Below are 19,626 nucleotides of genomic sequence, written 5' to 3' on the forward strand. Positions count from 1 at the left end.
GTACTACCAACATGTCTTCCTATAACATGACGAGGAAGCGCCGACAATACGCCAGTACCTGACCTGTCGGTGGAAAATATATTCCTGTTGTAGATGGTGAGGCAAGGTGAGGTAAGAAACACTTAAAAATGAAAGTACTCAAAGTCTCTAAAGAATGAGAGAATATCGATGGTGAAAAAAACTGCATCATAAGGTACAAAAATTTATTAAAGTATGTACGAGATCTGTGATCGATTACATTATGGGTTATGCGTAATGTAGATTTGCTGTAGTCATGGGTTAAAGTATCCTAACAAAGTTGGAATTGTCTTTGGTAAAGCCACTGTAAGCGAAATTGCCACTTAACTTAAGTTAACAAGATAGTACTTTTTATCAACTTTTATAAAATATAAATAACAGCGCAACATGACATACATCGCACGCGTACATCGAGGACGGACATTTTGGAATGTGTACTCATTAAGTCTTTAAAGAACACAGTTGGTGTTAGCGCACTTATATGTTAGACGTAAAGCTAGTATTGTCCTATGCCACTATTTCTATACAATATGGCAAAGCTATCTTCTTACAGTCGTCTTTGTATTAAAATTTTAAACGTCAGTCTGTGGCACTCCTTGCATTAACTGCGTCTTGTTCTTGTTTTGCCTGTGGGATAAAACTGGGGTACCCTTTCTGGGGTAGTCCTCACTCGGACTACTGCTCATAAAACCTTGCATCTCTTTTAAAGAAACAGCACTTTCAGTTCGGAACGAGGAAGCACTATTTGTCCGTGCGGGCACACTTACTGGTGTCCTAATTTTTTCTGAGTAGTCGTAAGGGTTGGCGATGCGCGTATTGTCAATACCTTCTTCGGTATCGGTGTCAGGTACCATGAAGACGTCGTTGTAGTACCGATCGGATTGCCTAAGTAAATAAATAAATATTAATAGCGTCAATGTCAAATTAGACGTATAGTAGCGCCATCTATTGATGTAGTTCTATGATAATAGTACTCCGGCAATTTGTAGTCGCGTTAACATGGCTCATTACTGCATATACAGGTGTCTCAGAAATAAGTACATTAATTTTAACCAGTAACAGAACTCGTGAAACGGAACAACTTTATTATATAGCATTTTTTTGAAAACTCTAGTCGAATTTAGAATTTTCCCACCCATATATTCACGAGCCCTCTATGTTTACCTTAAATAAAAACTTAAATAATAACAATACTACAAAAATAAACAACAAATCATTTTTATGTCTGTCGTATGTTATTAAACGTCGTTTCTTTAGAGTTTATTTGGCACAAATTTCTAATTTATAGACGAAATGTGTCGAAGTGGCTTTGTTTTCAAATCTTGAATACACCGATATCGTTTTAACGTACGATGAAGCTCAGGGAAATTGCGCTCGCGCCCAAAGAATTTTTTCAGAAAGCCTCCCGAATCGTCGTCTGCCAAATGTGCGCACTTTCAAGAACGTTGCAGCATCTTCGACAGTACGGATCTTTTAAACTTGCAGCTCAGGATCGGGATAAGTTACGTAGTAATAGAATTGCTAATACTGAAGAGGCTGTTTTGGAGGGTGTCGAAGCTCGACCGGACACTAGCACGTATCACGGTCCAGTGTGATGTATCGGAGAGTAGTATTTGGAGGCTACTCACAGAACAACTGTAGCCCTTTCAGGACAGACTTACCACGTAGGCAAAAATTTTGTGAATGGGTTAATAAAAAAATAAACGAACAAGCAAATTTTGTATCTCTTATACCATCAACTGATGAGGCCGAATACACGAGGGAAGGTGTAACCATTTGGACCGATCAAATTCCGTACGCCATTAGGAAGCAGCACTTTCAATTTCCCTCTAAATGTTTGTCATGTTGACAAGATTAGGAAAATACGTATCCTAGTAACTGTTTTTGACCATAAATTATTAATAATTGTAATAATTATTAGTATCCATGGGGGACTGAGTATCCATGGGCAGGTAACCTTAATTGGAATAAAACTTGAACAATTTTTAACTTGATAATTAAAAAATTCGTGACAAAACTCTATTAAAAAAAGTTGTTGGGTTTGATGAGTTCTATGATTAAAATTAATGTGCTTATTTCTGAGACACCCTATACCAAATACTACGAAAAAATCAATATATGGTGTTCAAAATCTCATTCTAACCTATTTAACACAAGACAGTTGTATGTGTGCCAAAAATGTTAGTAGTGTTAGTTATGGACTAGTACAGTTAGCTCTACGTGGTATTAGGAAACCTTCTACAAATCCTCTACACGCCCGATTTGTAAAAAAATGCTTCCTTTACCTTGCTTACCTCTTTGCATTTCTCCACAACATACAACACACCACCAAAAGAACGACCAAAAGGAGGCACGCTCCGGACATGCTCCAGAACGCTATCTGTAAAGGTGCTCTTGGTTCCCACCAGTACTCAGTAGTGGGAGGATAAGTCGGCACCAAGTAACCAACAACAATCGGCAAATACTGAGACCAAAACGCAGACTCCGTCTGTCTAAAATTCCACATGATGGACGAATTATAAGTAGTATTCAAGTTCAAGTATTTAAGCTCGCCGTGTTTGGCCTTTTCAAAATGTAAACCAAGAATCTGGGTATAAGTCGGATCACCGTATCGGGCAAAGTTTGTGTACGCTTTCATGAAGAAATGACTCATATTTCTGTCGTTGTTGGTCCACTGGTCCCTTTTGAATTTGCCGTCTGGGAAAAATTCGACGTCCATGAACGGCGCTCCGGATAAAAGGTAATGTTCGATGTCGTGAGGTACCTTCCGCCATTCCTCCAGTTTGAAGGACTCTATAGTGGTGTTTAAAACATACTGGTACACATCTACTCCTTGTTCAACTAAAATCTTGACAATTTTGTCATTTGGTGCTGTGTACAGGAAGTCAGAGAGCATTTGCACGTATTTGTCACGTATGTGCGTCTTATTGGTAGGATCGGGCCAATAGGTGTACATGTATTTGATGGCTTCGAAGGTCCCGTTCAAGTTCAACGTGTAGTTGTAACGTAACACCAGCTCCCAAATTTTTTGCTCGAAAAATTGTTCATCGATTATATAATTAGGTTCGAGTGATTTGTTCGACGCTAAAAAAAAATAACCATTTACCAAACAGACCCTAGTTCCTTATTTCGTGATTACTTACTAATAAAGCTGGCGGCTTCCTGGAGGGTGATCCCCGACATGTACTTCAAATTGGGGTTGAACTGCCTCTTCCGTAACAACTCTTCTGGTGTTTTTCTAAGAAAGTGCCAATCTTTTTCGTTCCACCCTTCATAATAAGGCATTGTAACATTCATTTCGATTACGGGTGCCCACGGGAACAATCCTACTTCCGGTGGAAATTCGGAATTCCCTATCTCGTAAAAACTGCGGCCTTGTTTGAGACAGTTCATTAGTTTCCATGATGACTCAATGCTGCATCCTATAAGTTTGCCAAACACTCTGCTTGTATTTTGGGCACGATATTTATCAACAATTAGGGTCCAGTCAGCTAAGGCTGAACCACTCTGAAAAACATATATAATTTTGGGACCAAATCGGGCAATCGTGACCTTACTTGGGCAATAACTTTAGAAACGATGTGTTTGGTTTCTGGCGATACCATAAGAAGTCCGGCGGATGCAGCTCCAGCTCCCGGACCAAACAAAGTAATACTGTCCCTATCACCACCAAAATTGTCCGCATTTTCGTAAACCCACTTCAGTGCCATCGCTTGGTCTAGAATACCGTAGTTCCCTGGGGAGTTGACGTCACCGGTACTAATGAAACCTAATGCACCTAAACGGTAATTGATAGTTACAACGACTACGTTGTAAAAAGTTGCCATGATGTGAGCAGGGAATGTATTGGATGCACCTCTGATAAAATCACCTCCGTGTATGTAAAACATGATAGGGAATCTTTGACCAACTTCTGATTCTTTTGTCTAGTAAAAATATTCGTTAATGTTAGTATTGTTTTATTATTTGTGGAACGTACAGGTGGTTTGTAAATATTTAGATACAAACAATCTTCATCCATGTCTCTGACACCTTTAGTAACCCCGACATATCGTGCAGGTTGCGGGCAAGCAGGACCAAAATCGACTGCTTGTAGTAGTTGCCAACCTTTGTGCCATCTAGGGGGCTTTAATTTTTTTAGTATACATATGTTGGAATAAAGAAGTTAATACCTTAAAACGGCCTTCTAAAATTGGTGGTTCTGCATAGGGTATCCCTAGATAGACCTCGGTCATCCCGTATTCCCTCTCAATGAACTCGGATCCCGGTCTATACAGGGAATCAGGATCAGGGTTATCAAAAAGGTAAACCAAAAAACCCTGCACTTGTCCATGCGTCGTCGCCACGAATATATCCCGTGGTTTATCCTTTGTTTGTTGCCTGAATTTCCCCTGTAAGTCGGTTCTCCATGCTCCCAATATTCCCGGAAGTATCGGTTCCTCGTTCCCTTGCTAAAAACAAGCACGTGAGTGAATGACCTCTTTTCCATTGAGCAATATACAGGATCGTAGAAAAAGTGTTCATCCTGTCCTTGTATCCGGGGATCTCCGGGACGCCACCTGTTGTTGTAATAATTACTTTGTTGGCCGTACCTCCTCCCCTTATAAAAGTACGTTCTGTAATCCCGATCCCCCGGATTGGGTACATTATACGGGGTATTGTACGGGTTATTATTGTACGGATTGTTGTTGTATTGATTATACTGATTTTGTTGGTGATACGGTGTTCGTCCATACTCATCGTACTGTCCCAACACGTACGAACCAAATTCACTACACAATAGTATAATTATTTTGAACTTAAAACCGTTTACGGTCGCCATATTACCGTCTACAACAACACAGGTGGACGCGAAACACCTGAGTGACGTCACACTATGGTTAGAATGAGACGCATTGAATCACTCGAACTAACTGACTCAACTTGAAGCAAACTCGAAAGTGAATTAATTCATAGAAAACTTAATCAGACACGCCCGATTATCACAACTTCGCTATTATTTTTCAGAGTTACTCACACCGTTATCAAGATAAAGGTTTCAACATCAATAACAATAATCATCTCTTATCGCGTCTACCAAATATGTGCTATTTACAAGAACAGTTGCTCAAGTCTGCTAACGGAAACATAAGCTTACTTAAAGAAGAGACGGTGGGCGGGGCATTAATTAAACACACAAAAGCCGCCCGTATGGTTAATTGCAATTATGAATTATTTTTTCCGTATTTTGAGAGCACGAAAGGTTTACAGCGTTTGATATGTCGGCATACATTTGCTCCACGCTAACAAAAACAGGTGAAAGTGTATATTTATTAATCTGAGTTTAAAGAGCTTATCTGGGTACTTCGTTTTACGTAAACAGAAGTCATTTTTGATTTGTGGGGTTATTGAGGTACTAGATACTAACGAAACGTGGAAACATGGAGTGACTCATTCTAATTAAATAGACAGGCGTGTAATGTATTGGTATTGTGGGTTGCCTACGCACCGGAGGTGGAACATTACAAAAGTCGTAACTATGTCTACTGTTGAATCGATATTTCAACTCCGGAAAGGAAACTGAAAGGCGTTAAAAATAGTTTTCGTTTTAATTATATGATATTATTTGACTGAAATACTTAATTAGTAATAACACCTTTGACTTTTTACTTATGTTTGAAAATGACGTTTCAGCGTTATATTTCCTTACTTTAAGAGAGATGGCGTCACAGAAAATAAACGTAATTATTAGTAATGAATGAAAATTTTGTAAAACTTAAATCAATTCAGTTGGAAAAAAAACGTCTAAATAGCACCTTCTTTCGGTTTAGTTGTTAAAGGAAAATGTCGAAATGTCAACAGTGCCGGCGTATTGTATACAGCGAGCGCAAGGCAAATTGTCAAAAATCATGTTATACATCTATTATATCAGATTTATTTAATAGGCAACGAGGGAGATATTGATAAGGATAAACGATTAAAAATAAATTTAGATATTGACAACTTGAATCTTCCTCGATCATTCACTTATTTTTATTAACATATAGGAAGTATTTCTCAGCGATAAAAAATTGATTTTTAGATTATATCAATAACATTATGTAGCGTTAAAAAATGCAAAATCATTTGTGTGGGGAGCATTTGTCAATATGTCATTACATTTGGCTTTTACTTTTGGTGTACCTAAATCTCTTAATGTTGTTAGTAGTTACGTAAGTTACTTAGTTAATCTCAAGTGTCCCGTGGGACACATTTTAGGAAAAAACGAACTCACAATCCACGACTTAAGTGAAATTTTACAGTTTGTAAAAATTTAGCCTCGATGTTTTCGTAGCGGAACAAAAGAAAATTGGGAAAACAGTTAAGAATAATTATACAATAAAATGACTCGGTTTCATATATTTATTTACATTAGAAAGCACACGCATGTTTTAATTAAGAGTTGAATTAATTTGGTTTATGTGATCCTAGAACCGAAGCTACTGATGTTTTAATTACCGAGAGTTCAACGATGTTGGCGGTGTATAAAAAACGTGTCAAAAACAGTTGTTGTTATCTCTATTTGCCTGCTTCATTGGTAAATTTCTTTGAATTGTCCAATGGATTGGCCATTTACCGCGCCATGCGCAAGATGGGAAGGGCGCTCCACTTTGCCATTGGTAATCATCCAAAGAGGGGGAAGCAATCATGTGGTCGTATTATGCCGAAAGAAGTTTCTTCAGAAGTGCCGCATTGGCATCACACGTTGTGTAAGTGGTTCCCGACACTGTTGACAATGAACGTGTAGTGCAATATAGTTAAATCAAAAATTTAAAACAATGGCAGAAGAACCTATTAATTTATGTAGTGAACAAACCATAGACTACCACATCATAACTATTTTCGAAAAACTAGAGGCTTTAAAAAACGACAACAAACAAAACTCACAGTGCGCCACAAAACTACCAATTAAAGTTGAAATACGTACCCTAGGATTCTGGAGATCCGTCATCTCCGAGTGTATAGCCTCCTTCATATATGTATTTATTGTGTGCGGTGCATCGGCAGGTGCCGTCGTCGGAGTCTCTGTTCCTTCGATTCCTCTGGTTATTCTTTCCACAGCGCTAGCAGCTGGCTTCGCTATGATATCGTTGACACAGTGCTTTGGACACATATCTGGTAATTAACAGAGTCGCGCCTAATCAGCTTAACACTCACTTCTTAATTATCGCTAGACTCTTCTTGTTAACTCCACCATCTCACCGTCTTTATCACTGTTATTATAACTATAATTATTATTATTAATTATTATCATGAGCAATTTTGTAACCACCACGATGAATGAAGACACTATTATTACTACTATTATTATAAGGGTGTTATTTCAGGGGCGCACGTGAATCCGGCGGTGACGATCGCCCTAGGTGTCACAAAGAACATCTCCTTCTTGAGGGCGAAGATGTTCGTGGTGGCCCAGTGTGGGGGTGCGATCGCCGGGGCTGCTTTCCTGTACGGGTGAGTCTTATGTACTTGTCGATAAGGGCGAAAATGTCCGGAGCGAAAATCGTATCAAATAACATGGCAAGATTTTTGCTCAAATTGAAAACACGTGTTCTTTTGTATGTACGTTGTGGGTTCCTTCCGTTTTGATTATGGTGGTGGTGATTATTTCAGTTATTAAAATGGCTAGCGGATGATATTGCTTAAGGTTCATATCTGAGTTGAACCATCTGTCAAGACAGTTGGGTATCACCTGCCTTTTTCAGCTGTTGCCCTAAAGCATTCCTTTCTCGTTTCTCGATTATGCTCCAGACTATAAAGCTGCAGATTATACATATACATATTGACGCCTTTGTGCGTATTCGTTTAAATAAAAATGTATACATCGTAAGGGATTTAATTAAATTTGGCTAAATTTAGTAACGTTGTTACGTGCTTTGTGCGGGAATCGGCAGCTGTTATTCCTTACCCAGGTAAATTATTATCTCAGGTAAAATACTTCTCTTTTTGTGACAGAGCCGGTCTTGAAAAATTCCAGCGATCAACAAAAACGAACGGTTATTTTCGAACAATAAATCAAAATAAACTGCGCGAAGATACTTTGTCACGAGGCTAAAAATAACCAGTTATTTTAAACTATATTAAAGCGACTTCGTCAAATTAAATGCAAGTGGGATAAACGGGCTCAGTTTTTTATCGATTAGAAGGATCATAGGCTAACATAGGGTAACAATTACGAAGAAGGCTCCATGACCCCTTCTAAAACCACACTCGGTTAGGTGAAGTGTGACAATATACTTTAATTCGCATACAACGGCGTGATTATTGTTCGTTAACCCCAATCGTATATTATAAATAAGTCTGCACTTGTTCGGTACTATCAAGGGATTTAGTCATTGTGTCCTTTTTTTTAGGGGGATGTATTCAATGAGACGTGTGCGCTATAGAATCAATATTACGAAAAAATATACATACCCCTCTTTAACAAAGACCCGTGGTTGCTTCATTTTCAAAAAAAAAGAAGCGTATATGCTGTGAAGACACTTTCACAACAAACATACGGAAAAAATAAAACGAGAAAGAACTCACGCATCACATGAGCACTTGTGCACGCTGACATAAGGGCTAGAATCACACAGGAAAGTTACGTTTTAAGCTCTTCGCCATGTCACGATACATTTAAAAGTGACTCATTACATGGAGAAGGAAATTAAATAAAGTCATACGCGTGCACGATGCGCCCATTAAGACTAGTCCATTTATGACACTTTCTTTGTTTAATTCATGTACGAAACCATAAGACTGCTGGCGTCCAGATGCTAGCAAAATGTCACTATCGAGGTTTATATATTATTTCAAAATACATAGTAATGCCTTTTATAAACATCTCACCGAGAAGTGACGTCATCAGAAGTTAGTTTTTAAGCCAAAAAATACAGACGATTGTGCTGGCTGGGATTTAAAAGGTGGCGCCAAAAACGGTGACGTCATCGTCATTGTTATCATACTCAAGAATTTCTTAACTTCGGACAACTGACGAATTCTCCATATATAGCTTATGGTTTAATTTTTATCGTTGATCATTAGCTTTATCACACGGGCATCAAAATCCGTGTGAAAACGTCCCAAACGCAGCTTCACACGCAGATTTCCCTGTAGTATTAGCCGCGAATGACCGTAGAGACTTAAACTCACGGGACACGTGTCTGCTCCCCATCAGGGGTGGGAAAACAAGTCGCTAACTTTACAGTCTGGCATATAAAATTTCAATAATTGTTTCCTAATGCACATGCTCTCATTCGCACATAATTTAGACTCTGACACAGAAATTTATTTTGTAAATTCGACTAGTCGTCGAGTTCCCCATTTAAATAAAGAAAGTAAATACATAAAACATGCGTCGAGCGGGCGATTAATCAGCTGCATTCAGATAAGAGCTCGTCTTTGACAAAAATGAAGGTCTTCATAAGTTTGGCGCACGTGTGTCTTCGGTTTCCAACCACCTGGCATTTTTTACACCACTTGTTTGGCATTTCCTCTCCGCTGCTATACATTTTACCTACCTACATTAGGGATGGTTGAGTTCCTATAGTGTTCGAATTCTATCTTTTGCTTTGAAAGAATCGTACGGCACGGTTCGCCCGTTTTCGATTTATTGTTACCTGCAGCTGCTCGCGAACACCCAAAAACCGAAAGTTTGTTTACCGTGGAATTGCGGGAGTAACTATGATTTTTTCGATTTGTGGGAACGACACAATTACAGCGAACGCATTTTTTGGAAAGTTCGAGGCATGTGTTGAACATCTGGGGACACAGCTTAGTTCACTGTCTATACTTTATTTATTTTATTTTATTTCGATAAGAGTTTGTATTTTCTGTTGAAATGTCAACAAGTTTGTTTATCGAACGATCGATGAATCTGCGGCTTCCGAACCAAGAAAGGCGGATGCAAATCCTACGAAATGAACCGAGGTATTGAACATTTTTTTTAATAACGCCAGGTCTGGGGTGTGGATTTACTTTTCTTGTTGACACGAGATCGAATGACAGTGAATTTGTACGAAGTACAACATTTCAAATCGTGTTTCTATTGTTTGACCGAGTCAATTAGAAGTAATCTCCCGCTATTAATTGATGAATAGTTTCTTAGAGGGTCACACGCCACGATTAAATTACACCAAGTCGCATTATTTGCTTAAATAAGTTACTCTTCGGATGTTCGAAGCATTTTTGGCTGCTTGACTGCACAAAATTAAATCGAACCGACAAAGGTCAATCAGATTTAAGTGTACGCTAGCTACGATGTGATCAGAATTAATTATTATACAACTATATAGTCCCCTAGACGTCTCATATGACGAGTGATATCCGCGGCATGCAAACTTCCCTCAAAGATACACGTTTCCTGTGTTTCCACTCGGTCCTGGCTAACCTGCAGATGTTTAAGTGGTTCAGAATCAGAACTACCCCTAAGCCGCAGCTACATGCGTGAAACGACGTATAAATGAAAAACGAATCAGCATTTTTGCGAACAAGTGTTACATTTTCTTGAGTGCACAAATTCCGTTATGCGATCTATGTTAACTAAGCTTTTTTATTGCAGGGTTACTGTACCCAAACGACAAGATATACCCATGTTCACCGTTTCTGTAACGGATGCACCATGGGAGAAGTTTGGCATCGAATTCATACTTACCTTCGTGGTAGTTTTTTCCTATTTTGTATCTATGGATAGTCATAGCAAATGGATGGGAAAATCAGCACTAACTATGGGGGCGACGTACTCAGCTTGTACCTTCATTTCTCCGGTATGTCGAAACTCGTAATCTAACCCTTTAAATTGTGTGGGTGTAACCGGGGCTTTTAAAACTTTGCTCGTTGTGCCTCGTTCTGCCTACATGATCCATCAGTTTGACAAGTGAGAAACCAGTTTCACACTCACTTTAAATAGCGAAATTATCGACAGGTGCTGTTTTGACTGCAGCGTCCATATAATTAACCTCGTGTTCCAGATGCCGCATCTCAACCCGGCGCGATCGCTGGGACCTTCTTTCGTCTTCAGCAAGTGGCAGAACCACTGGGTCTACTGGGTGGGTCCTATAGTAGGAGGCATAGCAGCGGGCCTAATCCACGAGTACGTTTTCAACCCCAAACGTCACAAGCGTCCAAATCAGTCAACCGAAGGCGATTCGTCCAGTATCCATTCGGACGAAGATACTTACGATGATTTGGACAAACCAGCTCCTAAGTACCACGGTTCTACGTACAACACGTATAGGCCTTCTGGTACTACCACTGGCCCACCTGGTTGGTGTCCCAGTTTGACTTCTGCTAGTCTATATTCAGCTCCAGCTGTCAAGCTCGAACGTGTCGAGTCCTTGTATGGTGGCACAAAATCCCTGTACTGCAAATCACCACCGCTGACGCGAGCCAATCTGAACAGATCTCAGTCGGTCTATACGAAATCCAATAGTGGGGTGAATAGAGATATCCTCCCGAAACCGGGCCCTCTGGTTCCGGCCCAGTCCCTTTACCCCATCAAGCTGAACCAACAAACCCACGTCCAGAATCAGAATTTGCAAAACCAACAACAGCAGCAACGATCCGAGAGCATTTACGGAGTGCGGGGGGTCACTCCAGGGGTGGTCTCAAGATCGGATAACTACAGCACGACGGAACGTCCGGTTTACACCAGCAAAACCAGCGATACCAAATATGAGGAAAAAAGTTCCAAGAGTGGTAGGCCGGAGTCTATGTATGGTATGTTGGGTTCACAACGTCGGGGCCAAGCGACACAGTCGGACGATTCGAGTTATGGGTCGTACCACGGACCGTCGTCAAGGAGTAACACGTATCATTCCAACAGCACAAATTTCCAGAGCAAATCGAGCAGTAGCAGTAATTATGCGAATCGGGGTACGGGAAGTTCAGAAGGACGGCCGCCTCCTTCTGGACAGCTTTTGGCCACGACGGGGAGTTCTACGTCCAGTTCCTATCATCACAATCTCCCTCAGCATTCGCCAAATTCGCAATACTGACGTAGGAAGCGTGTAACTTTTTGTTGATTATTAATATATTTCTGACGTTTGTACTTTTCGCTATGTTAGGTGTGTCCAAAGAATACTATGATATTAATAAATATTCTTACATATACTCATTTATGTTAATTAATTTAAGAAGAATGACTTGTATTTACAGATGTAAATGCCAAAAAAAATAAATGTTTTTACGAATCATTACTGTTAATCGAATTACTCGTGTAATTAATGTGTCAAACTTAATTAACAGTATACTTGTACAATAAAGATCAAATTTGTCTTCTCTCTAATACAGTTTTTTATTAAAGGGGCTTAATAAGTAAATTTATTAAATGTTATGTTTGATGATCTGACCTGGAAGTTTGCGTGTTCATATTTGTTCCGGTGTTCGACGTCAAAATTCCTCATTCTCTTGTAAGCAAATGAAATGTCAACTTTAGCTTAACCAATGAAAGAAAGTTTATTAAATAACAAAAAAATATGATGTTACAATTATCTTTTTGCAAGAAAATACGATTTCAGATTTTTCATTTGAATTTAGCAGTTTCACCTACAGCTATAAAATTCACCTGTGGTGCCATCTCGTTCGGTGAGTTGAGAAACAACTGGTCTTTAATAATTCATACCTTTTTGATGGTGGCATTTGTTTTTTTTTTGTCAATCAGTGACCCCGCTGTATAAAACCAGTTATAGGATCCATGTTTAAATTAGTGATCGATTCTGTCGAAACTTGATACGTCGCCATGAAACAGTGGGCTGTTTAATGGTTTCATAATCAACAAAATTAATTCATTTTATACACTTAATGAACATTTATATTAGATCTAAGCTTAAGATATCGTCTTGTATTTGTTTTACCAAAAATTGTTATCAACAAAGGCCGTGAAAGTGTGTTGTGCGCGTAGCGCACGATTAATGGACTTATCAATTCAAACTCAAACAATGGAAGCAGATTTGACCAAATTAAATATAGTCTTTGAAAATACTACGTATACGTGGGCTACGCTTGTAACACAATAGATAGAACGTTAACACATTGTATACCTTCTCAGCCTTGAAAAACATTAAAAGGTGTGCTTTAAACGTACTTATAATCATAGTAACATAAACTCAAAAAAGTCGCAAATTTGCTGCCAAATTTAAAAGTATTAACTGTTGTCGTCTTAGGCAGCCATGTAGACACAGCAGGTAATAAAGGGTGATTTACGTGTTGCATAACTATAATTTGTATCTTTTGTCATCAGTTACAAAAATAGACTTTGAAAATCGATTTAATAAATTTTTGGAGTATGTCGAAGAGGTCTAATTTTTAGTTAAAGTGGTGCCGCCTTTCGGCGGCCGGTCGAGATAGGTCTGGATATTCATTTGTTTATTTATCTGTTACTCTATCGCATTTATTCATTCGTTGATAAAATTCTTGTCCGCTTCCTCATCCGCGATAATTTGGAAAAAAATTGTAAAAGTTGATTATTATTTTAATTTTTGGTCACTCCCAAAAGCCGCATGCGCAGAACGTGAAGTCGTTGTCCGAGTCGGTCGCTACCGTGGCGTATTCTGTCATCGGTGTAGTCAGTACAGTTCGTTTTCCTGTGATATTTTACTGTGAAATTCGATATTTGCAAGGGTTTTTAAACGAATCGTTAAGTTTTAACAAAAAATGTCGACTTCAGGAGACTTCGGTAATCCCCTGCGGAAATTTAAGTTAGTTTTCTTAGGAGAACAAAGTGGTAAGTGTTGACGTTTCTTGATGAGTTGTAAACTTTCATAGCAGACCTCTGAAAAGATCAATAAATGGCATATTTCACAATATTCCCAGTATTTGTTTAATATTTAATCGATTGTCAAATATCGCAAGTTTCTTTCATTTTTCATATCGATTTTCTCTTGCCCTCGGCTCATCTACATGACAGATTATTTCTAGGTTATGTTTTGATATACTTGATTCGGGATTAGATCTCATTTCATCATTGCTATAAACATGAATCATCCACAAAATTTCTTAATACTTATTTTTAATCGAATCACTATTTTCAGTCGGAAAAACGTCACTAATAACAAGGTTTATGTATGACAGCTTTGATAACACCTACCAGGTAAGTAAGACTACCAGATTAATCACCCACGCGTTGCCCCTATCACAATAGCCAAATTTTACATTTTTGCATCTATATCTTACAAACAATTGCACCTCCAAAAGCCCCCGATCCTAGTACGAGCGGCGAAATCGACAGACCCTTGTATAGCGATCGACGTCGAACATCGACAAATCCAAGTCCTACTTCGATTGGATTCGGCAAAGCCGCGACGAAATCGACAAATCTCCCTTACAACGATCGATCGCTAGACAATCTCTCCTAATCGTCCGAATTTAGCACAAATATCCCGCCATTTATTCATACGCGACATATAACAACCTACGATCTGTCGACAAATTGTCCCCCCAGAACTACCCTAAGTAATTCGATTACGACTAGCAAATTGGCTTTGGAATTTAGTACGGAATCGACGTAATCATCTAACAACGATAATTTACAAAACCGACATCACCCATATTTACTCCTAATAATTAAATACCACAAAAAACACAAAGGCGATATTGATAGCGTAGGAAATCGTGTTTGTGCATGCAATCAATTCAGTTTGGAAACAGCCGCATCCCGTTTTAATTAATCGTTTGAAGTTGGGCAGCGAATATTGGAACGGCATGTAAAACAGGCGATTTTTCGTTTTTCGTACGAAAGTGACGAAACGGCGAAACCCTCCGCACACATAAATTGAAAACTTAGACCGATATTGCAATAATCGATAGAGGTGACCACTCCGCCCATTTATTTTTTGCCCAATCAAACCCGCCGTCAACTAACCGGATTTGAATGAGAGTTGTAAAAACTCAACAAAGCAAATCTATTTTCGACGTTTATAAATTAGTAACATTACAGCACTAAAAATTTAATCGACGCCGATAACGCGTTTACGATTTTTGACGAAAATGTCATTAGGGCAAAGAATTTTCCAACTTCGGGCCAAAACGAACGCCCCCAAGTGTGATTTGAGGTTAGGGATTGAGTGAATAAGCGTTTTTGAACGAAAAGAATAATAGTTCGCTTTCGCGGTGAGATGCAAAAATGTAAATCAAGGTCAGGTGTGAAAGGTTCTTAAGCTATGCTCAAGTTGGACGACCTTTTCCTATTGCAGCAGATACAGTTTTGAACCGTTTCCCGCGTGTTCTTTTAGGCGACTATAGGAATTGACTTCTTATCTAAAACAATGTATCTCGAAGACAGAACTGTGAGGTTGCAGCTGTGGGATACGGCCGGGCAGGAGCGGTTTAGGTCTTTAATACCATCATACATTCGTGATTCGACTGTTGCTGTCGTAGTGTATGACATAACGAGTTAGTATATAAGGGTAACGAGTTGGGTTTGATTGTTAGTGAGCGATTTGTAGATGCCAATTCCTTTCATCAGACATCTAAATGGATTGACGATGTGAGAACGGAGAGAGGCAGTGACGTGATTATTATGCTAGTGGGGAATAAAACAGATCTTTCTGATAAAAGACAAGTTAGTACAGAAGAAGGCGAAAGAAAAGCTAAGGAATTAAATGTTATGTTTATCGAAACTAGTGCAAAGGCTGGATATAATGTTAAACAGGTATTTCCGTTTTAATTCGTAGAAACGTCGTTTTTTATTTTTAAGTTGTAGTTGTTCAGACGTGTTGCTGCCGCGCTGCCTGGAATGGACTCCACAGAAAATAAACCACCAGAAGACAGTATCCTTTTTAAAATGCATGATTTAATTTATAATGCATTTTGCTATTTTCCCGCATGTTTTACTTATGATTTTGCACTGGATTTTCTTTTATTTTCCTTAATATTTCTTTTAGTGCAAGAAGTTGTGTTAAAAGACACACCAAACGAAGTCAAAGATCCAGATGGAGGCTGTGCATGTTAAATCGAGGTTTATTTAATTTCTTTTTTTAAGCCTTAGTTACTTTGTGTAGACCTTACATTTGGGAGAATTGCGACAAATTCCAGACTTTTTAGTGAGTAATCTTTTAAAGTTTGTATATAATTAATTTAACTGTTGTAAACATGTTTAAACTAGAATTTGCCGGAATTCCGCATTTCTCTTGTGTTATAATGATTGTCATAAAGTATTGCCTTAACTGTTAGGGACTATCGTAATTTTTATTTATGTGTAATATATTGATATTTTTCATATTCTTATTCTTAAATTCAACCTGAAATTAAGTTAAAATTATTTAATCGTTTATTTACTTAAAAGGGGACGAACTCTAAGTCAAAATGCGTACACACACTTCACTCTTCCTGCCTGATCTGTTCAGTTTGCCTGATTTCATCGAGAGTGTACACAAATTCACTTGAAGTTTCCTCTGATTAATGCATTTACTAGGTACGCTACTGAACTTCTGTACTGACTTATCGACATGGTGCTTACTAACTAACTTAGGCGTTTGGTAGCAAGAAGTGATCAAAATCGGTCGTATCCGTCGGTCGTCAGACAAGTGAGGTTAGAATCCGATCAAAGTTACTTTTTGCGTTCCGTCGACTTAAAATATACACGTCCCGCTTTGATTACTTCATCATCCGTCATCTCACAAAAACATAAAGGCGTCGTTTATTTGAACTAAACACTGAATAATTTTGGACATATCAAATAGGTCTAAGTTTGATTATACCAAGTGTTCAAATAAGTGGTGTTTTGACTGTAACCGTGCCTGTAAAACTTAAACTGTAAGGAAAGAAAAATAAACCACTGTAACACCAACTTTGATGTACTTTGACGAAGTATAGGAAGCTGCAGTTTGATATCCACGATATTATTATAATGTAAGCTCAAATTGTGATGAAATTTAGATGTTAGCACATTCCTTTGCAGCTTTATGTGTCATGTGCAGATAAATCATCTGAATTAGGTTTATCATATTTAGTGTCATAAAACGCACAATATCCCCTTATGAGATTTGCCCAGCTTTAAAATTTGACAAGTGTTACAGTTAGTATCTTTGGGACAGCTTGCATGTATGCTGCTTGCTAATTAGTTCCTTCTGTACATATATGCAGCAATATTGGATGTTTATAATTTTTTTAAACTAAATAAAATGGTGTATAGTTTTATACTTGCATTCTCAGTTTAGGGGTTAGGCATTGAATTTGTGTTGTGGTTGCTATCGGGTTAATTCGCTGAGAATGGGTACAAAGTATCGACGAGGGTGAGATTATAAACATAACATTAGTTTTGTTAAAGCATGTATTGATTTATGTAAAACTTGTTACTTTGTCTTGTAAACTTGCGTCATTCAGTGGATACGAGCATTTAATAAATTTTTTCGTACATTTTTTCTGTGTTGGAAGTGACGCGGCGTAATTTAATTAACTGAATCGGGGTGCTAGAAAAAGTCCAAGTAAGCATCTAGTATTGAAGACGTGTTAGTTTTTTTGCTTCGTCGAGTAGTTTCCGAGTTGGCATGTTTTTTGCATGTTGTAATTTTTACGATATTTTTATTCCTTAACACCGGTGCAGCAGTGGATCTACAAACGCAACCTCAGCTTCAAAACGACCAACATGACTCAGAAGGAGGCTGCATGTGCTGAAAACCTAGAAATACTTGTTAAAAACCAAACATATTTAGTTTAAACTAACAACCAAAGTAGCCTCTGCCTATGTTGACGTTGAAAAGCTATAAGTGTGACATTTATTTGCAATTGGCACTTTATGTGTGGCATGGAACATCCACTGTTACAATTAATTGCATTTTCATGTAACAAGACTTAAACTGTGTATGAGGTGATCTGTAATTTTTCTATTAAAATTATTTTTGCCTATTCATTTGTTGTCACCGTTACTCGGAAGTTTTTTAAGCTCAAGTCGTACTATATATATATGGACATGTAAAATCAAATTACATATTTAATAAGCTTCGGCAATTGATGATGTATCATTGCACTAAATATAACAGTAATTACAAGTCTGATGTACATATAAACCCTTATTTCGGAATGCTATTGCAATTTCCTCGTCAGCTGTCAATATTCTGTTTGTTATGTTGTTATGTACTGTTCAGTTTTATCAAAAAATAAAGCTAGATTAAGTAACTACTGGCGTCTTTGTTCAGACAACTATTGCACTAAAACAAATGTTTACACAGTATTTTTAGACTTTTCTCAACAACTTTCAGGATATCGATTTATAACAACCCACGCCAGATCTGCACAAACACCACACAAAATAATACTCGGAAACTATCAAACTATATTTTTATTATCCACGTCATGTACAGAAACCGATACAAAATGAACCTTCTAAGTAAAAGATCAATTCCTGGAATTCACAAGTTTTCTCTTACAACAGATAACTTTTGAAAGTTGGTTCTCTCGTTTTGTTAAGTACGTTATTGAGTTGCGCTAGATGATTCAAAAACCCATGGTTGGGATACACCCGTCGTCTTTTAAAAGTGTACGCTAGAGCCTCAGCGGCGTTCATCCCTTTACAAATCATCAAATACGCTATAACCAATGTTGCGGACCTCGAAATCCCAACCACACAGTGTACCAACACCTTCCCTAGAATAATATAATGCAGAATTGCGCAATCTTCGCCAACTTCACTCACCGCCGCTCTTCACCGCCTGATCGATGAACCTCGCCGCTTCGTCGAAATAAACAGAAATATTCCAAGAAGGCCTATCATGTCCAGGTATTCCTAAATATGTGATGTTTGCACTTCTGTAAAAGTGTTGGTTTGTGTTGACTTGATATTCGTCTATACCCTCGGCCGCGTTTAGAACGTGTGTGAACCCAGTCCTTGCTAAAAATCTCCTGTCTTTGGCCGTGTATCTACAAAAATCCGCTATTCCCGGGTGGTACTCTTAAAGCACACTTACTTGTCTCCGAGATATAGACCCGTGGTAATGAAATTCACATCATGTGCTTCTGACAGCTTGGTGGAGTAATCCGTTCCAACCGTAACGTTAAGTCCACCAAGCAAATCGTTTAGATACTCTCCGGTAATGACTTCCTCGCGGTCGCTTTTCGGCCTCAGGGTTCCCTACGGACACACAGGTACTAAAATAATCCAACAAAAGCGCAACTTACGTTATACACACGTTCACGCCACATCGCAGACTTATTTTATGCTAATGTACCACCAAGTAATCTTTTCACGTGTACGGGTTAAAAATATAAAACTTAAATGAAGATAATGTTTAAAATTGGAACACTCGCAATAACAGTCTACTTTCAAAAATAGATTTTTTGATGTTTTGCCAAACATTTACAATAGTTGATCAGATTTAAGCGCGTACGACCCGTGAATAATGGCGGATAATCAAACCGGCATGCTGTAAAAGGTAATGGACAGTAATAATAGGTCCAATTAGTCACTGACACATTGATTTATTCGACGAACTTCCTCGTAATTCACAGCAAATTGTCGCTCCATTCATTTATTTCGGTTCTGGTATGGTTATTTTACTGAATAGTGTAATCATTGATTTAATGTTATGTATTTAATCTTATTGGTTTGTTCAATCGGTGTGCTGTTCAAAACTGCGCGGTTTTCTAACTAAAACTTCATAATAGTAATAATAA

The 19,626-nt window shown here is 38.3% G+C and overlaps 4 protein-coding genes and 1 long non-coding RNA gene across 7 annotated transcripts; 2 read left to right on the forward strand and 3 right to left on the reverse strand.

Moving 5' to 3' along the window:
• Positions 1 to 189: 189 nt before the first annotated feature.
• LOC135131163 (neuroligin-like protein glit-1) lies at positions 190 to 5,280 on the reverse strand. Of its 2 annotated transcripts, none has more exons than XM_064058742.1 (7): positions 4,520 to 5,268; positions 4,191 to 4,469; positions 3,998 to 4,144; positions 3,576 to 3,944; positions 3,162 to 3,525; positions 2,313 to 3,102; positions 190 to 903 (listed from the first exon to the last, which is right to left on the reverse strand). In XM_064058742.1, the coding sequence occupies exons 1-7, from the start codon at positions 4,838 to 4,840 to the stop codon at positions 591 to 593; spliced, it is 2,583 nt and encodes an 860-aa protein (XP_063914812.1). In that variant the 5' UTR covers positions 4,841 to 5,268; the 3' UTR covers positions 190 to 590. The 2 variants fall into 2 exon arrangements, with proteins under 2 accessions (XP_063914812.1, XP_063914814.1); XM_064058744.1 differs by having other exon boundaries at positions 813 to 903; positions 2,304 to 3,102; positions 4,520 to 5,280.
• A 1,395-nt stretch (positions 5,281 to 6,675) lies between these two features.
• LOC135131151 (uncharacterized) lies at positions 6,676 to 8,660 on the reverse strand. The gene is made up of 3 exons (XR_010280878.1): positions 8,452 to 8,660; positions 6,965 to 7,797; positions 6,676 to 6,763 (listed from the first exon to the last, which is right to left on the reverse strand). It is a non-coding gene; the product is annotated as an uncharacterized LOC135131151 (long non-coding RNA).
• On the forward strand, positions 6,717 to 12,212 carry LOC135131148 (neurogenic protein big brain). The gene is made up of 4 exons (XM_064058728.1): positions 6,717 to 7,155; positions 7,365 to 7,491; positions 10,580 to 10,784; positions 10,989 to 12,212. Exons 1-4 carry the CDS (start codon positions 6,816 to 6,818, stop codon positions 12,012 to 12,014), a joined length of 1,698 nt encoding a protein of 565 aa, XP_063914798.1. The 5' UTR covers positions 6,717 to 6,815; the 3' UTR covers positions 12,015 to 12,212.
• A 1,272-nt stretch (positions 12,213 to 13,484) lies between these two features.
• LOC135131164 (ras-related protein Rab6) lies at positions 13,485 to 18,133 on the forward strand. 2 transcript variants are annotated; one of them, XM_064058745.1, is made up of 6 exons: positions 13,485 to 13,741; positions 14,049 to 14,107; positions 15,249 to 15,408; positions 15,462 to 15,667; positions 15,719 to 15,785; positions 17,561 to 18,133. In XM_064058745.1, exons 1-6 carry the CDS (start codon positions 13,672 to 13,674, stop codon positions 17,629 to 17,631), a joined length of 633 nt encoding a protein of 210 aa, XP_063914815.1. In that variant the 5' UTR covers positions 13,485 to 13,671; the 3' UTR covers positions 17,632 to 18,133. The 2 variants fall into 2 exon arrangements, with proteins under 2 accessions (XP_063914815.1, XP_063914816.1); XM_064058746.1 differs by lacking the exon at positions 17,561 to 18,133 and adding an exon at positions 15,900 to 17,376 and having other exon boundaries at positions 13,498 to 13,741.
• Positions 18,134 to 18,280: 147 nt separating this feature from the next.
• Positions 18,281 to 19,547, reverse strand: LOC135131253 (dual specificity protein phosphatase 3-like). Its single transcript, XM_064058911.1, has 4 exons — positions 19,132 to 19,547; positions 18,921 to 19,084; positions 18,650 to 18,873; positions 18,281 to 18,600 (listed from the first exon to the last, which is right to left on the reverse strand). Exons 1-4 carry the CDS (start codon positions 19,153 to 19,155, stop codon positions 18,380 to 18,382), a joined length of 633 nt encoding a protein of 210 aa, XP_063914981.1. The 5' UTR covers positions 19,156 to 19,547; the 3' UTR covers positions 18,281 to 18,379.
• Between the last annotated feature and the right edge of the window lie 79 nt (positions 19,548 to 19,626).

This window comes from Zophobas morio, unplaced genomic scaffold (genome assembly GCF_036711695.1).
Source record: "Zophobas morio isolate AGI-343-1 ecotype UQ-CSIRO unplaced genomic scaffold, CSIRO_AGI_Zmor_V1 ptg000019l, whole genome shotgun sequence".
NCBI classification, from domain to species: domain Eukaryota; kingdom Metazoa; phylum Arthropoda; class Insecta; order Coleoptera; family Tenebrionidae; genus Zophobas; species Zophobas morio.

Excerpts from the sequence above, each read along its gene's own strand:
- LOC135131164 (XM_064058745.1), top strand. The coding sequence starts at position 13,672 with ATGTCGACTTCAGGAGACTTCGGTAATCCCCTGCGGAAATTTAAGTTA. Across the intron at positions 15,668-15,718 it reads CTGGATATAATGTTAAACAG|TTGTTCAGACGTGTTGCTGC; the intron begins GTATTTCCGTTT and ends TTTAAGTTGTAG. Across the intron at positions 15,786-17,560 it reads AAATAAACCACCAGAAGACA|CAGTGGATCTACAAACGCAA; the intron begins GTATCCTTTTTA and ends ACACCGGTGCAG.
- LOC135131253 (XM_064058911.1), bottom strand. The coding sequence starts at position 19,155 with ATGTGGCGTGAACGTGTGTATAAC. Across the intron at positions 19,085-19,131 it reads GGCGTGAACGTGTGTATAAC|GGAACCCTGAGGCCGAAAAG; the intron begins GTAAGTTGCGCT and ends GTGTGTCCGTAG. Across the intron at positions 18,874-18,920 it reads GGTCTATATCTCGGAGACAA|ATACACGGCCAAAGACAGGA; the intron begins GTAAGTGTGCTT and ends GGATTTTTGTAG.
- LOC135131148 (XM_064058728.1), top strand. The coding sequence starts at position 6,816 with ATGGCAGAAGAACCTATTAATTTATGTAGTGAACAAACCATAGACTAC. Across the intron at positions 7,156-7,364 it reads GTGCTTTGGACACATATCTG|GGGCGCACGTGAATCCGGCG; the intron begins GTAATTAACAGA and ends GTGTTATTTCAG. Across the intron at positions 10,785-10,988 it reads CTTGTACCTTCATTTCTCCG|ATGCCGCATCTCAACCCGGC; the intron begins GTATGTCGAAAC and ends CTCGTGTTCCAG.
- LOC135131163 (XM_064058742.1), bottom strand. The coding sequence starts at position 4,840 with ATGGCGACCGTAAACGGTTTTAAGTTCAAAATAATTATACTATTGTGT. Across the intron at positions 4,470-4,519 it reads AACACTTTTTCTACGATCCT|CAAGGGAACGAGGAACCGAT; the intron begins GTATATTGCTCA and ends GCTTGTTTTTAG. Across the intron at positions 904-2,312 it reads TTGTGGAGAAATGCAAAGAG|GCAATCCGATCGGTACTACA; the intron begins GTAAGCAAGGTA and ends TTATTTACTTAG.